Raw genomic sequence first — 16,838 nt, 5'->3', positions numbered from 1 at the left:
TACAGTAGTCGATACGATATTGAGGAAGTGTGTTAAAATTTTAGTCCTTGCCGGTAGAGGTCAGAGGTCGCTCCGTCTCACGCTGACGACGTCCCGCGGACGTTCACGATGGGCAGCTGGAGACTGCTTCAAGCCCAGCAGCAGCTGCTGCTGCTTCTGCTTCAAGCCCAGCTGCTGCTGCTGCTGCAGCTGCCGGGCACGAGCGGTTGGCCTCCCGCAACCGGTAACGAGGCTATTCACTATTTTTATTTTATTTAAACCAGTTAAGGCGCCACACTGAGATGTTTTTTGTTTAATATATATTGTAGCTCTCTGTTTGCACCTGGCACGCCGCATCCACACGCACGCACACGCACACACAAAGACAAAGATCCCCCGTGTAGCCTTCACAGACTGTAGGGGCAAGTGCTGTTAGCGAGCAGCACCTATGAAGGCCGGTAACGGTACACGAGGGGGTGGGTGGCCAGCACCACGCCAGACCGCCTTTGTCTCCCCAGTGGCGATGTTTACACACCGCACCAGGTACTCATTTGAGGTTGAGTCGACCTAGGAGAGGCCCGGGACCGGTTCAGATAATCGTCACTGGTGTTGGCCGTGAGCGAGAATTGAACCCGGGTCGCCAGGTTCATAGCGCAGCGTAGCGCTAACCGGTACACTACCGCTCCCCACTCATACACACGCGTGCGTGTGCACACACGCACGCACACGCACGTACACACACACGTGCACACACACACGCACGCACGTACACACACACACGTACACACACACGCACACAAAGATCACCACCACGTGACGCCCTTTGACAGGCTGCCGTGGCGAGCGCCGTCCACGAGCAGCAGCAGCAGCACGTGAAGGCCGCTACTGTGGTACACGTGGTGGGTGAGCAGCACCACCACGTGAAGGCCGCTACTGTGGTACACGTGGTGGGCGAGCAGCAGCACCACGTGAAGGCCGCTACTGTGGTACACGTGGTGGGTGAGCAGCACCACCACGTGAAGGCCGCTACTGTGGTACACGTGGTGGGTGAGCAGCACCACCACGTGAAGGCCGCTACTGTGGTACACGTGGTGGGCGAGCAGCAGCACCACGTGAAGGCCGCTACTGTGGTACACGTGGTGGGTGAGCAGCACCACGTGAAGGCCGCTACTGTGGTACACGTGGTGGGTGAGCGGCACCACGTGAAGGCCGCTACTGTGGTACACGTGGTGGGCGTGGGTGAGCGGGCAGCACCACGCCCGGCCGCCTTTGTCTCCCCCAGCGGCCGTGTTCGTACACTGCATCCAGCTACGAACTAAATGCCGAGTCGACCTAGGGGCAGGCACGGGTACCGGTCGAGGTTAATCGTCGCCGATTTTGGCCGCGAGCGAGAGAGATATTCGAGCTCGTCGTCACCGGGGGTTCACGGGGACACCTCGCGATGCCCCCCACAGCCTTCGACAGGCTGTGGGGGGCAAGTGCTCGTAGCGAGCGGCACGACGTGAAGGCCGCTACGGCGTACACGAGGGGGCGTGGGTGGAGCGGGCGGGCAGCACCACCACGCCCGGCCGCCTTTGTCTCCCCCAGTTGCCAGCGATGTTTTACTACTGCACACCGCACCGGTCAAACCAAAGGGTGGAGGCCCGTGACGGGTTTAAATAATAATCGCCGCTGCTGTTGGGCTCACGTAAGCACGAATTTAGTTTGGGGTTACCGGGTTCAAAGGTCGGCGTGCTAATCGCTTGCAGTCCACCACTGACCCCGTACACTTTTTTATTGTGTGCACCTGGCACTCCGCATCCGTTACTCTATCTCGCTGCGGCTATGGCAACTTAATCCGGGTGCATTTTTTTCTTCGATTTAAAGCTTTCGTGACTGCAAGGATTCATCATCTTCTTTGGTTCTTTCGGTAAAAGTCACCACGTAGAATGAGAATAAAATAATAAAATAACACAATAAAATTCTCACGACGTTTCGGCCACAACGCAAGCGGGCCGTCTTCAGGGTGACAGAGCTTCAATGAACGGTGTTAAGATTCGTAGCGACTTTTAAAGTGAGGCACCTTGACAAAGGGGTTTACATATCAAATAGCTGAGGGATTAGCTTGTGACTGGTCACAGGAATGGCAATGTTAAAGTCAAAACATACACATCCACAGAGGCACCTAGTATAAATCAAACAGGAGAATTTAGCATTGAAATAGCTGAGTGATTAGCTTGTGACTGGTTATAGAAATAGCTATGTTAAAGTCAAAGCCTACACATCCACAGAGGCACCTAGTACAAATCAAACAGGAGAATTTAGCATTGAAAGAGCTGAGTGATTAGCTTGTGACTGGTCACAGGAATGGCTATGTTAAAGTCAAAACCTACACATCCACAGAGGCAAACTAATCCGGGTGCCTTTTCCATTCCGCCTTGCGGACTGGAAGATGTTCGGCGTGATTACGAAACGCACAAGCGCACAAACGCACGCCCGTACCACGCCGAGCTTGAGGTAACGGCTGTCAAAACCAAACAATTCAACTGCGCGTGCGCTCACCAAAAGTTATTATAAAATCGAACCGACGGGTTCCCAACAATTTTCCGGGGTTCATTGACGGCGTGGCGACTATGTGACATCGTCGTTGCCACGGTTCGCGTAATTGCCGACCGCGTTTCTGGCGTGGCCGTCTGCGCCGTGCGTTCATAAGCCTCGGAGACTGCATTGATTGCAACCGGAACTAACGCCGTGCTTAGTACGAGCGCCTCAACGAATATTGGGAAATCGTCCCGTTGTGAAATTTGATGGCGTATCGCGAAAAAATATTTTGCGGCAATCCCAGTAACAACACCTTCAGTCGAAATTCGTTTAGGCTAAGCCTCGGCGCGTCCTGGGAAACCCCACAATTCTCTGCATGCCAGCTGTTTCTGTTGCAACAGCTGAATTGCCTGTGTCCACGACGGGTTTTATTTCACCCGAGTATTTACAGTGAGGGAAAAAAAAGTATTTGATCCCCTGCAGATTTTGTACGTTTGCCCACTGACAAAGAAATGATCAGTCTATAATTTTAATGGTCGGTTTTTTTGAATAGTGAGAGACAGAATAACAACAATAAAATCCGGAAAAACGCATGTCAAAAATGTTATAAATTGATTTTCATTTTTACTAGGGAAATTAGTATTTGACCCCTCTGCAAAACATGACTTAGTACTTGGTGGCAAAACCCTTGTTGGCAATCACAGAGGTCAGACGTTTCTTGTAGTTGGCCACCAGGTTTGCACACATCTCAGGAGGGATTTTGTCCCACTCCTCTTTGCAGATCTTCTCCAAGTCATTAAGGTTTCGAGGCTGACGTTTGGCAACTCGAACCTTCAGCTCCCTCCACAGATTTTCTATGGAATTAAGGTCTGGAACTTCTTGAGCCACTCCTTTGTTGCCTTGGCCATGTGTTTTGGGTCATTGTCATGCTGGAATTCCCATCCACGACCCATTTTCAATGCCCTGGCTGAGGGAAGGAGGTTCTCACCCAAGATTTGACGGTACATGGCCCCGTCCATCGTCCCTTTGATGCAGTGAAGTTGTCCTGTCCCCTTAGCAGAAAAACACCCCCAAAGCATAATGTTTCCACATCCATGTTTGACAGTGGGGATGGTGTTCTTGGGGTCATAGGCAGCATTCCTCCTCCTCCAAACACGGCGAGTTGAGTTTATTCCAAAGAGCTCCATTTTGGTCTCATCTGACCACAACACTTTCACACAGTTGTCCTCTGAATCATTCAGATGTTCATTGGCAAACTTTCACACGGGCATGTATATGTGCTTTCTTGAGCAGGGGGACCTTGCGGGCGCTGCAGGATTTTAGTCCTTCACGGCGTAGTGTGTTACCAATTGTTTTCTTGGTGACTATGGTCCCAGCTGCCTTGAGATCATTGATGCCAGTTAAAAAGGGTAAAACCTATTACTATATCCTCCCGTGTAGTTCTGGGCTGAATCCTCACCGTTCTCATGATCATTGCAACTCCACGAGGTGAGATCTTGCACGGAGCCCCAGACCGAGGGAGATTGACAGTTCTTTTGTGTTTCTTCCATTTGCGAATAATCGCACCAACTGTTGTCACCTTCTCACCAAGTTGCTTGGCAATGGTCTTGTAGCCCATTCCAGCCTTGTGTATGTCTACAATCTTGTCCCTGACATCCTTGGAGAGCTCTTTGGTCTTGGCCATGGTGGAGAGTTTGGAATCTGATTGATTGATTGCTTCTGAGGACAGGTGTCTTTTATACAGGTAACAAGCTGAGATTAGGAGCACTCCCTTTAAGAGTGTGCTCCTAATCTCTGCTCGTTACCTGTATAAAAGACACCTGGGAGCCAGACATCTTTCTGATTGAGAGGGGGTCAAATACTTATTTCCCTCATTAAAATGCAAATCAATTTATAACATTTTTGACATGCGTTTTTCCGGATTTTGTTGTTATTCTGTCTCCCACTGTTCAAATAAACCTACCATTAAAATTATTGACTGATCATTTCTTTGTCAGTGGTCAAACGTACAAAATCAACAGGGGATCAAATGCTTTTTTTCCCTCACTGTAACCGACGTGCGACGATGAATCAGTCGATGTATGCCACACGCTAAGCTCCCGATGCACATGCCACATGTGCATGTTTAAGAAACGCGATCGTTCCCTGTGGACATTCGGCTTCATCAGGCTCTGCTGCGATGCAGACGGCACCCATGTTAACATACGCCCATCAGTACACGCATGCAAACGGTGGCGGGGTGTCAACTTCCTCGCCTGGTATACAGGAGGTCGTGGGTTCGATCCCAACCCTGAGGCTTGTATACTTGGAAGCTTGCACGTTAACCCTGTGGTCATGTGGAGTTCTCGCCGGGTCCTCCAGTTTCTCCCTCCGCGTGTAGAATCAACGTCACGCATTGCGAGTATTTGGACACTGCTGTGCATTTCCACATGATTAGAAACTTTCGTTGATCTGTCAATTGTGTGGCCAAGTTGCTTCGGCGAAAGAGTTTCGTGGCTCAGTGGGCCTTACCTGCTCAAATTCGGCTTCATCAGGCTCTGCTGCGATGCAGACGGCACCCATGTTAACATACGCCCATCAGTACACGCATGCAAACGGTGGCGGGGTGTCAACTTCCTCGCCTGGTATACAGGAGGTCGTGGGTTCGATCCCAACCCTGAGGCTTGTATACTTGGAAGCTTGCACATTAACCCTGTGGTCATGTGGAGTTCTCGCCGGGTCCTCCAGTTTCTCCCTCCGCGTGTAGAATCAACGTCACGCATTGCGAGTATTTGGACACTGCTGTGCATTTCCACATGATTAGAAACTTTCGTTGATCTGTCAATTGTGTGGCCAAGTTGCTTCGGCGAAAGAGTTTCGTGGCTCAGTGGGCCTTACCTGCTCAAATTCGGCTTCATCAGGCTCTGCTGCGATGCAGACGGCACCCATGTTAACATACGCCCATCAGTACACGCATGCAAACGGTGGCGGGGTGTCAACTTTCTCGCCTGGTATACAGGAGGTCGTGGGTTCGATCCCAACCCTGAGGCTTGTATACTTGGAAGCTTGCACGTTAACCCTGTGGTCATGTGGAGTTCTCGCTGGGTCCTCCAGTTTCTCCCTCCGCGTGTAGAATCAACATCACGCATTGCGAGTATTTGGACACTGCTGTGCATTTCCACATGATAAGAAACTTTCGTTGATCTGTCAATTGTGTGGCCAAGTTGCTTCGGCGAAAGAGTTTCGTGGCTCAGTGGGCCTTACCTGCTCAAATTCGGCTTCATCAGGCTCTGCTGCGATGCAGACGGCACCCATGTTAACATACGCCCATCAGTACACGCATGCAAACGGTGGCGGGGTGTCAACTTTCTCGCCTGGTATACAGGAGGTCGTGGGTTCGATCCCAACCCTGAGGCTTGTATACTTGGAAGCTTGCACGTTAACCCTGTGGTCATGTGGAGTTCTCGCTGGGTCCTCCAGTTTCTCCCTCCGCGTGTAGAATCAACATCACGCATTGCGAGTATTTGGACACTGCTGTGCATTTCCACATGATAAGAAACTTTCGTTGATCTGTCAATTGTGTGGCCAAGTTGCTTCGGCGAAAGAGTTTCGTGGCTCAGTGGGCCTTACCTGCTCAAATATTTAAAAAAGTTTTAATTTTTTTATTTAAAGCTTTTGTGACTGCAGGGATTAATATTCTTGGTTCTTTCGGTAAAGTCACCACATAGAAGGGAAACAATAAAATAATAAAAATATAAAACAATAAACTTCTCACGACGTTTCGACTGCAACACAAGAAGCAATCATCATCAGGTGTGAAAACCACAGCAAGAAAATTTGAAAAAAGTGGCGGTTATTTTTTTTTCAAATTTTCTTGCTGTGGTTTTCACACCTGATGATGATTGCTTGTGTTGCAGTCGAAACGTCGTGAGAATGTAATTGTTTTATATTTTTATTATTTAATTGTTTCCTTTCTACGTGGTAGTGACTTTACCGAAAGAACCAAGAATAAAAAAAACGTTTTCAGTTGATAGAATATCAACTTAGGGAGCAGCCGCGAATCCCTGACCCGACCGTTCGTTCATTCGTCTGTCCCTCGTTTTCCCTGGGCAGTCTTCCCGTGCCCGGGCAGCGTCCTCCTCATTGGCGAGGCCTCGCACCTCCTGGAGGCGAAGCAGCAGGCCGGCTCGTGGTGCCGCGACCCGCTGCAGGCCACCGACAAGGTGTACGTCATGCCGTGGACGCCGTTCCGCACCGACAGACTCGTGGAGTACGCCTCCCTCCAGGACATCCTGGCCAGGCGACCGCTCACCAACTACAAGCTGCCGCACCGCGTCGATGGCACGGGCTTCGTGGTGTACGACGGAGCTGTGTTCTTCAACAGGGTCGGTGCCCGGCGCCGGGGGGGGGGGGGGGTTTCCGCGTGAGCACCAGTGGGATGATGGACGGCAGATGGCGGTAGGGGTGGTAGGGGCGGTAGGGGCGGTCGGGGCGCCCCGGTGGAGAGATGTTAACTACCTCGTTTAGAATCCACACGCTTTTAGAGTAATTGGCCGCTATTACTTTGCCACGTGAGAAGCCGCTTGGTTGAGCTGTCATTTTGTGTGGCCAGCTCGCTTCTGGAAAAGAGCTGTATGGCTTGGTGGACCTTGCCTGGTACGACAGAGCCGTGATGATAATGATGATGACGATAGGGGCCGTAGGGGCGGCGCGGTGGAGAGATGTTCACTACCTCGCCTGGTATACAAGAGGCCATGGGTGAAACCACTTGGCAACGTCGCCCCTTCCCCCTACTGGCAGCGTATACCCGTCTGTGAAATGGCGCCTTCATTCGTGATGGCCCCTGCGGTTCTCAGATTGGCGCGAATACCAAATGTGTTGAATTATTAATCGTGTTCATTACCCGAAGTATAGGACGGCGGTGGGGAGAGAGCTTTTGCCAGAGGGCTGGATAGAACTTTGATTTCTCTTTCCAGGTGGGGGCACCCACACATACGCTGACACTAAACTTTTATCAGGCTAGGGACTGTTGCAATGACTGGTGGAGAGATATTTTTATTATTTTATTGTTTCCCTTCTACGTGACTTTACCGAAAGAACCAAGAATATGGTGGAGAGATGTTTACGACCTCGCCTGGTATACATAAGCTCGTGGGTTCAATCCCGACCCTGACGCCTGCTGCTGTATATTTGGAGTTTGCGTGTTCTCCTCGTGGATTTTTCCTCTGGGTTTCCGTTTTTTTCCCTCCACGTTGAGAATCGACGTCACGCGTTCAGAGTATTTGGCTGCTGTACATTTCCACTCCGTTGAGCGATCATTTAGTGGCCACGTCGCTTCTGAAAAAGAGCTATCCCGGCTCAGTGGTCCTGACCTGTAAAATAAAAATAGTTAATAGTTTTATAGTTTGTAGACTGAGCTCAGAACTCCAGTAAACATTGCAGTTGCTGAATGCATTAACTGGGGAGCGAGAGCCCTCCAGTTGTGAGCTGTATATACAACAACAACCGCCTTTCGCCACTAAGTGGCGGTGACGTCACCACGACGCTTGTGCCAGGCCATGTGCACCTTGAGGCCACGTGAAGTGTCGAATGCCCGCTGGCAGGAGGTCACGGGGCAGACCCAGGTGCCATGGGTCGACTGACTGAGATGACCGAGATAACCGGCTGATGCACCACCTGTGCCCCCTACTGTGCCAACTTGCTGTGTTTTAGCCACCCGGCGCTCCGCTCGTTGTTGTGAGCGTCGCTCCTAAACCCTCTGTTGTTGTTGGAGGGCGACTGCCTACAACTGCCCAGTAGCGTCCTTCACAAGCCTCCTCCACAGAGGCCGATCTTGACACCGCTGGTACCAGTCATTGGCAAGTCCACTCAGCTCCACATCCTCCTGTACCACGTCACTCCATCTCTTCTCTAGCCCGTGCTGCGCCCGTTTAGCCACCTCGATCCGGCCGAACAAAAGCGATTTGGGCATGCGGGCTACATGGCCCAGCCAACGCAGCCTTGCCTGCCGGAGGAGCTCACCGATGGGACTTTGTCCAGATCTTTCGAGGAATTGTGAACTCCTCACACAATCCAGTCTGGTTAAACCCAGGATGGATTGTAGGCAGGCCAGCCTAAATGTTTCTAACTGGCGAAGGTGTTCCATTAGGGGTGTCCACGTTTCGCAAGCATAGAGAAGGGAGGGAATGACTGTGGCAGAGAAGACCTGAAGCTTCTTGCGGAGTGACAGACCAGGTAGCTTCCACACAGCTTTATGCAACGATGAAAAGATATTGCCGCTCGACTAATTCGGAGTGAGACCTCTGCTGTTAAACCGGAGCCTGTCATGAGCACACTGCCCAGGTATGGGAAACTCTCCACTCTCTCCACAACTGCCCCATCACCGATTGGGAGTTGTGGGGGTGGAGTGTCCGATGGTACAAAATACCCAGGCAGGTGCTTAGTTTTGGTGGGGCTGATGGTAAGGCCCCACCACTTCATGGCACACTCAAGTTTCAGCAGCAGCGCCTCCAATTTCTCCTCTGAGTGAGCTGCTATTACCAGGTCATCGGTATACATAACTTGGTTGACCAATAGGGAGCCATCCCTTGACCGCACCCGGGCATCAATCAGCCTCCCATTCTACCTGTACCAGATGGAAATTCCTCGGGTACAGCTACTGAAGGCTTCACGAACTACGTGGTCGAAATAGATGTTAAATAATGTTGGAGCCAGGGGACATCCCTGTTGCACCCCAAGGTGGACAGGGAATGGCTCTGACTCCCGGCCACGTAGTTTTACCTGGGCCCGCTCACTATCATGAAGGTCCTTAATGATCATGAGCAGAGGCTCAGGGATTCCGAAAATACGAAGAACAACCCAGAGCCCAGGCCTATTGATGGTATCATAGGCCTTGACCAGGTCAATGGAGCAGAGATGCAGGTCTTGTTGGAATTCCCTACACTTCTGCTGTAGCACACGGGCAGAATATATGGCATCTGTTCAGGACCGCCCTTTCCTGAAACCGTATTGGAGCTCCGCCAGCCTCTCCTCAGTGTGCCTAGCAAGGCGATGTTGAATAATCCTTGAGATTCCCCTGTAGTTGTTACAGTCTGTGGGGTCCCCCTTCTTAAAGAGGGGGACCACCAGGGCATCCTTCCAATCCTGCAGAACCCATCCAGTGGTCCAGACTGTTGTTATGATGTCATGTAGGGCAGTCTGTGCACAAACGCCACAATCCCTCAGCATTTCGCTTGGGAGATCATTTCTGCCCGGTGCCTTTCCTGGTTTCAGGCTCTGGATCGCCTTCAGTACTTCCTCAATGGATGGCACATCAGCCAGCCACTCACAGGGGGTGACTTCTTCCTCCAATATTTGAGGCACCGCAGCCTCAGCAGGGTCATCCCCACTTTGTCCCATGATGTTTTCCAGGCTGAGGGATTCCCCCTCCCCCAGGACCTCACAGAAATGCTAAGCAAATCTGCAAACCTGTTCCTGGGGGTCAGAGATTGGATCACCGTTCTTTCCCCTAATGATGGTAATAGGTGTGGCGCTGCAGGTTACTTTTTTGATGGAGTTAAATAGAGATTTGTGATCGCGGGCCATTGAGGCAGACTCCATCTCCACAGCAACCCGCGACCACCACCCATCGTTGCAGTGCCTCACGGCTCTCCGAACCTCCGAGCGAAGGATGCGGTAAGCCTCCTCATTCTCCAACGTGGGATGCTGTAGCCGATGAGCGTGGGCCTGTCGCTTTTTCTCAACCATCCTGAACACCTCCTCTGTCAGCCAGGGTCTCTGGGGAGGTCTGGACCGCGTACCCAAAGCAGCCATACACACACACAAAGATAAAGATCCCCCATATAGCCTTAACAGACTGTAGGGGCAAGTGCTGTTAGCGAGCAGCTATGAAGGCCGGAACGTTACACGAGGGGGTGGGTGGCCAGCACCACGCCCGACCGCCTTTGTCTCCCCAGTGGCAATGTTTTTATCCACCGCACCAGGTACTCATTTGAGGCTGAGTCGACTTAGGGGAGGCCCAGGACCGGTTCAGATAATCGTCACCGGTGTTGGCCGTGAGAGGAAATCGAACCCGGGTCGCCGGGTTCGTAGCGCAGCGCGCTAACCGCTACACTATCATACACACATACACACACACATACACACACACACTCAGACACTCGCACTCAAACACCTTTGTACCTTCACCTCCGCTCTCCCTCACACACTGTGAGGAGCGCCCCCACGCACTTCACTTGTGCTCATCAAAGACTAAGATCCCCTGTAGAGCCTTCAACAGACTGTTGGGGCAAGCGCTGTTAGCGAGCAGCACCTATGATGGGCAGGCGCAGCGTACGAGGGGCTGGCGTGGCCAACACCACCACCACCACGCCCGGATCTTTCATGCTCACACCTTCACCCACTCATACACGCACACACACTCACACTCTCCTCTCACGCTCACCTTTCCTCTCCCCACCCCCTCTCCCTCACACACTCACTCACTCACCTCTCTCCACACACCCACCTCTCCCCACACACTCACTCACCTGTCACACCCACACTCACCTCTCACACCCACACTCACTCACCTCTCACACCCACACTCACTCACCTCTCCACCACACACACACTCACTCACCTCTCACTCTCACACTCACTCACCTCTCCACCACACACACACACTCACTTAACCTCTCACACCCACACTCACCCACCTCTCCACCACACACACACTCACTCACCTCTCACACCCACACTCACCTCTCCACCACACCCACACTCACTCACCTCACCACACACTCACTCACTCACCTCTTACACTCACTCACCTCTCCACCACACACATACACACACACTCACCTCTCACACTCACCCACCTCTCCACCACACACACCCACACTCACTCACCTCTTACACCCACACTCACCTCTCCACCACACACACACACCACACTCACTCACTCACCTCTTACACCCACACTCACCTCTCCACCACACACACACCACACTCACTCACTCACTCACCTCTTACACCCACACTCACCTCTCCACCACACACACACCACACACTCACTCACTCACCTCTTACACCCACACTCACCTCTCCACCACACACACACCACACACTCACTCACCTCACCACACACTCACTCACTCACTTAACCTCTCCCTGCCACCCACGCTGTGCGCCGTCGCAGGAGCGAACGCGCAGCGTCGTCAAGTTCGACCTGCGCACGCGCGTCAAGGGCGGCGAGGCGTTCATCCCCAACGCCAACTACCACGACACTTCGCCCTACCGCTGGGGCGGCAAGTCCGACATCGACCTGGCGGCCGACGAGCACGGCCTCTGGGTCGTCTACGCCACGGAGCAGAACCACGGGCGCATGGTGGTGAGCCGCTTAAATCCGCGCGCGATGCGCGTCGAGGCCTCCTTCGAGACGGCCTACGTCAAGCGCTCGGCCTCCGACGCCTTCATGGCGTGCGGCGTCCTCCACGTCCTGCGCTCGACTTACGAGGACGACGGCGACGGAGGGGCGGACGCCGCGGGAGGAGGAGGAGGAGGAGGAGGAGGGGGAGGAGGGGGGACGAGCGACCGCATCGACTACGTGTACGACACCGACTCGCGGCGGGACGCTCGCGTCTCCGTCCCGTTCCCCAACCCGTTCCGGTTCATCACGTCGGTGCAGTACAACGCGCGCGACCGCGCCCTCTACGTGTGGAACAACCACCACGCGCTGCGCTACGCGCTGCGCTTCGGCACGCGGGACCCCGCCGCGGGTGAGCGGGAGGGTGTCGGTGGGGTTGGTTGTGGGTTGGGGGGAGCGGGGGGGGTGGGGTGTGGAAGAGTGGGGCGATGGGGAGAGGTTGGATTGGAGTTTGAAAGTCCGCTTTGTCTTCTTTGGTTCTTTCGGTAAAGTCACGTAGAATGAGAATAAAATAATAAATTGATAAAATAAAATAACACAATAATATTCTCACGACGTTTCGGCCACAACACAAGCGGCCTTCATCAGGTGAAGGGACGAGACTGTCTGGTAGGACAGCGCTGGAGTGAAAAAAAGCCACGTTCAGATCACGACCTTTAAGCTGTGTCAGAAGAAACAAAGCGCCTTGACAAAGGAATTAGCATATAATTTAGCATTGAAATGGCCGAGTGATTAGCTTGTGACTGGTCACAGAAATGGCTATGTTAAAGTTAAAGCATACACATCCGCAGAGGCACCCCTTGACAAAGGAATTAGCATAGAATTTAGCATTGAAATAGCTAAGTTAAAGCATACACATCCGCAGAGGCACCCCTTGACAAAGGAATTAGCATAGAATTTAGCATTGAAATAGCTGAGTGATTAGCTTGTAACTGGTCACAGAAATAGCTATGTTTAAAGTCAGAGCATACACATTCACCGAGGCACCTAGTACAAATCAAACAGGAGAATTTAGCATTGAAATAACTAGGCGAATTTAGCATTGAAATAACTGAGTGATTAGCTAGTGACTGGTCACAGAAATGGCTATGTTGAAGTCAAGGTCTACACATCTGAGCTATTCACAGTAACTGGGTATACAATACAATGTATAATGAATACTACATAGTGAACCAATAAAAAACTAAAATATAAATTACCTTAATGTTATCAATAAACTCTATATTCTCCAATCAGCTAAGCTACCAACAATGAGTCGTTATATATCACAATGCTATATGGCGAAAAAATGGGTGGATTCTTACCCTCAACTTTAGCAACACGGATAGCTACGGGCACCGTTCAGACGGACGAGTTCATCCAAGGTCGGAACAGAGGAGGGGGATAGAGACAGCTGCGAGGCGCTATTATACTCCATGTTGTAAACCATACCATTAACCGTGGTGTGAGAGGTATTAAGAGTCAATGCTGGTGAAAGAGCTGCGGTCTGAAGGTCATCGTAAAATACAATTAATTAAGAACGGAAATGGTTTGAAACATCTTTCCAATGGTTACTAAGCCAGAATCCATCTTCTCGGTTGAAATTGTCTCTGTGCTTGTATATGTGAATGGCCTCATGAACGAATCTCTCATGGTAGCCGGTTGGTTTGCAAAGAACCTCCGTCTTGGAGAAGTCAATGTCATGTGAGCCCACTGAATTATAACAGTGATCTGCCATGGCAGTGGAGTTCGTCCTACCGTGTTTCAAGTCTGCTTTATGTTCACGGATGCGGTCCGAGATATGTCGTTTGGTTTCTCCAATGTAGATACTACCACAGAGGCACTTTAGTTTGTAAACGCCCGGGTACTGTATGTCTGGACCAGCATCTTTTACAGATGGAACTAGATCACGGATTTTATGTGTTGTGTTGAATCGGACCTGGATCTTGTGTTTATTTAGGATTTTGGAGATCTTTTTAGTGACCCCTGCAATGCAGGGTAAGGTGATGGATTTGAGTGTCTCCACAAGAGAATCCTTCTTCATGACTGGAGTGATGGCTTTGCGGATTGTGTAGTCGGAGTAACCATTAGCCCTGAGAGCCTGGTGTACGTGCTTGAGTTCACTGGTAATGTGTTCCTGGTCGGAAATGCATTGGGCTCTATGGTATAGAGTCTTGATGAGGGAGTTCTTCTGGAATGGATGGTGGTGGGAATCCAGTTTCAAGTAAGCATCTATATGGGTGGCTTTCCTGTAGACAGAGTGGCTCATTGAACCATCATGTCTCCTTTTAATTAAGACATCCAAAAAGGGTATTTTGCCATCTTTTTCGACCTCCATGGTAAATCTGATGGCTGGGTGTATGGAATTGATGTGGTCACGGAATTGGTCTAGAGCAGGCTGGCCATGTGGCCAGATGACAAAGGTGTCATCCACGTACCTCTTCCATAAGGTCGGGCGTAGAGTGGCAGTCTGGATGGCGTCAGTTTCAATTTTTTCCATGAATACGTTGGCTACAACCGGAGATAGGGGGGAGCCCATTGGGGTGCCCTCAGTTTGTTTGTAGAAAGTTCCATTCCAGGTGAAGTATGTGTTGGTTAAGCAATGTCTCACCAGGGGGGGTACATCAGTGTGCAGTCCTTGATGAACCAGGTCTTCAATGATAGTGATGGTGTCAGGTACCGGGACTTTGGTGAACAAGGACACCACATCAAAACTGACAAGCAGGTCGTCTGGGGACAGGGAAATGCCTTTCATTGTCGATACCAGGTGAGTAGAATTTAGTACCGCAGAGGTGGTTTTTCCAGTGAAAGGTCGCAGTATATCAGCAAGAAAACGTGCCAGTTTATAGGTGGGGGAGTTGATAGTAGAGACGATGGGACGAAGGGGTGTATCTTCTTTGTGTATCTTTGGAAGGCCATATAATCTTGGTGGTCTGGCAGCAGAGGGTTTCAACGAGAACTGTTTGGTCTCATCAATTAATTCTGTTGAATCAGAGATGATTTTGTTCGTTTTGGTAACCAGGCTGTTGGTGGGATCTCTTTTTATTTTTGTATAGCTGCCATCGTTGAGTAGTTCTTGAATTTTGTTGTTATATTCTGTTTTGTCCATGATGACAGTGGCATTGCCCTTGTCGGCTGAGAGGACGACAATATCATCCCTCTTTTTAATTGAGATAATTCAAAACGTTCGTCTTTGCTGATGTTGCTGGGTGGCAACTTAGCGTTTTTGAGGGTTGCAGCGATTTCAGATCTTGCTACGTCTGCAGCGATGGGACTCAAGCCCTTGAGTGCAACGTCGACATGGGCAATGATGTCGTTAACCGGTAAGTGTCTCGGGGTGACAGCAAAGTTTAGACCTTTAGCTAAAAGGGATTTCAGACCATCAGAAATGGAACTGTTACTGCGATTAATTATGACTTTGTTGACGTCTATCTTTTCGGTGTGTGGGTGTACCCCCCCTTGTGAGACATTGCTTAACCAACACATACTTCACCTGGAATGGAACTTTCTACAAACAAACTGAGGGCACCCCAATGGGCTCCCCCCTATCTCCAGGTGTAGCCAACGTATTCATGGAAAATTTTGAAACTGACGCCATCCAGACTGCCACTCTACGCCCGACCTTATGGAAGAGGTACGTGGATGACATCTTTGTCATCTGGCCACATGGCCATCCTGCTCTAGACCAATTCCGCGACCACATCAATTCCATACACCCAGCCATCAGATTTACCATGGAGGTCGAAAAAGATGGCAAACTCCCCTTTTTGGATGTCTTAATTAAAAGGAGACATGATGGTTCAATGAGCCACTCTGTCTACAGGAAAGCCACACATACAGATGCTTACTTGAAACCGGATTCCCACCACCATCCATTCCAGAAGAACTCCCTCATCAAGGCTCTATACCATAGAGCCCAATGCATTTCCGACCAGGAACACATTACCAGTGAACTCAGGCACGTACACCAGGCTCTCAGGGCTAATGGTTACTCCGACTACACAATCCGCAAAGCCATCACTCCAGTCATGAAGAAGGATTCTCTTGTGGAGCCACTCAAAACCATCACCTTACCCTACATTGCAGGGGTCACTAAAAAGATCTCCAAAATCCTGAATAAACACAAGATCCAGGTCCGATTCAACACAATACATAAAATCCGTGATCTGGTTCCATCTGTAAAAGATGCTGTTCCAGACATACAGTACCCGGGGGTTTACAAACTAAAGTGCCTCTGTGGTAGTAGCTACATTGGAGAAACCAAACGACATATCTCGGACCGCATCCGTGAACATAAAGCAGACTTGAAACACGGTAGGACGAACTCCACTGCCATGGCAGATCACTGTTATAATTCAGTGGGCTCACATGACATTGACTTCTCCAAGACGGAGGTTCTTTGCAAACCAACCGGCTACCATGAGAGATTCGTTCATGAGGCCATTCACATATACAAGCACAGAGACAATTTCAACCGAGAAGATGGATTCTGGCTTAGTAACCATTGGAAAGATGTTTTAAACCATTTCCGTTCTTAATTAAATGTATTTTACGATGACCTTCAGACCGCAGCTCTTTCACCAGCATTGACTCTTAATACCTCTCACACCACGGTTAATGGTATGGTTTACAACATGGAGTATAATAGCGCCTCGCAGCTGTCTCTCTCCCCCTCCTCTGTTCCGACCTTGGATGAACTCGTCCGTCTGAACGGGGCCCGTAGCTATCCGTGTTGCTAAAGTTGAGGGTAAGAATCCACCCATTTTTTCGCCATATAGCATTGTGATATATAACGACTTATTGTTGGTAGCTTAGCTGATTGGAGAATATAGAGTTCATTGATAACATTAAGGTAATTTATATTTTAGTTTTTTATTGGTTCACTATGTAGTATTCATTATACATTGTATTGTATACCCAGTTACTGTGAATAGCTCAGATGTGTAGATCTTGACTTCAACATAGCCATTTCTGT

At 50.5% G+C, this 16,838-nt stretch overlaps 1 protein-coding gene across 1 annotated transcript in view; it reads left to right on the top strand.

Moving 5' to 3' along the window:
* Window positions 1–76: 76 nt before the first annotated feature.
* The window catches only part of LOC142920796 (adhesion G protein-coupled receptor L3-like), a 42,642-nt gene continuing 25,880 nt past the window's right edge, over window positions 77–16,838 (top strand). Inside the window, exons 1-3 of the mRNA XM_076062880.1 lie at window positions 77–223; window positions 6,592–6,863; window positions 11,657–12,236. Of these exons, the coding sequence (XP_075918995.1) occupies window positions 109–223; window positions 6,592–6,863; window positions 11,657–12,236 (967 nt within the window). The 5' untranslated portion in view covers window positions 77–108. The remainder of the gene's footprint in view (window positions 224–6,591; window positions 6,864–11,656; window positions 12,237–16,838) is intronic.

The sequence above is a fragment of the Petromyzon marinus genome, unplaced genomic scaffold (assembly GCF_048934315.1).
Source record: "Petromyzon marinus isolate PM22_M1 ecotype Great Lakes invasive population unplaced genomic scaffold, UKy_Petmar_22M1.pri1.0 PM_G_Scaffold_76, whole genome shotgun sequence".
Classification (NCBI taxonomy): domain Eukaryota; kingdom Metazoa; phylum Chordata; class Hyperoartia; order Petromyzontiformes; family Petromyzontidae; genus Petromyzon; species Petromyzon marinus.
Note: the sequence above shows the minus strand (reverse complement) of the source record. Positions and strands in the feature narration are given on the sequence as shown.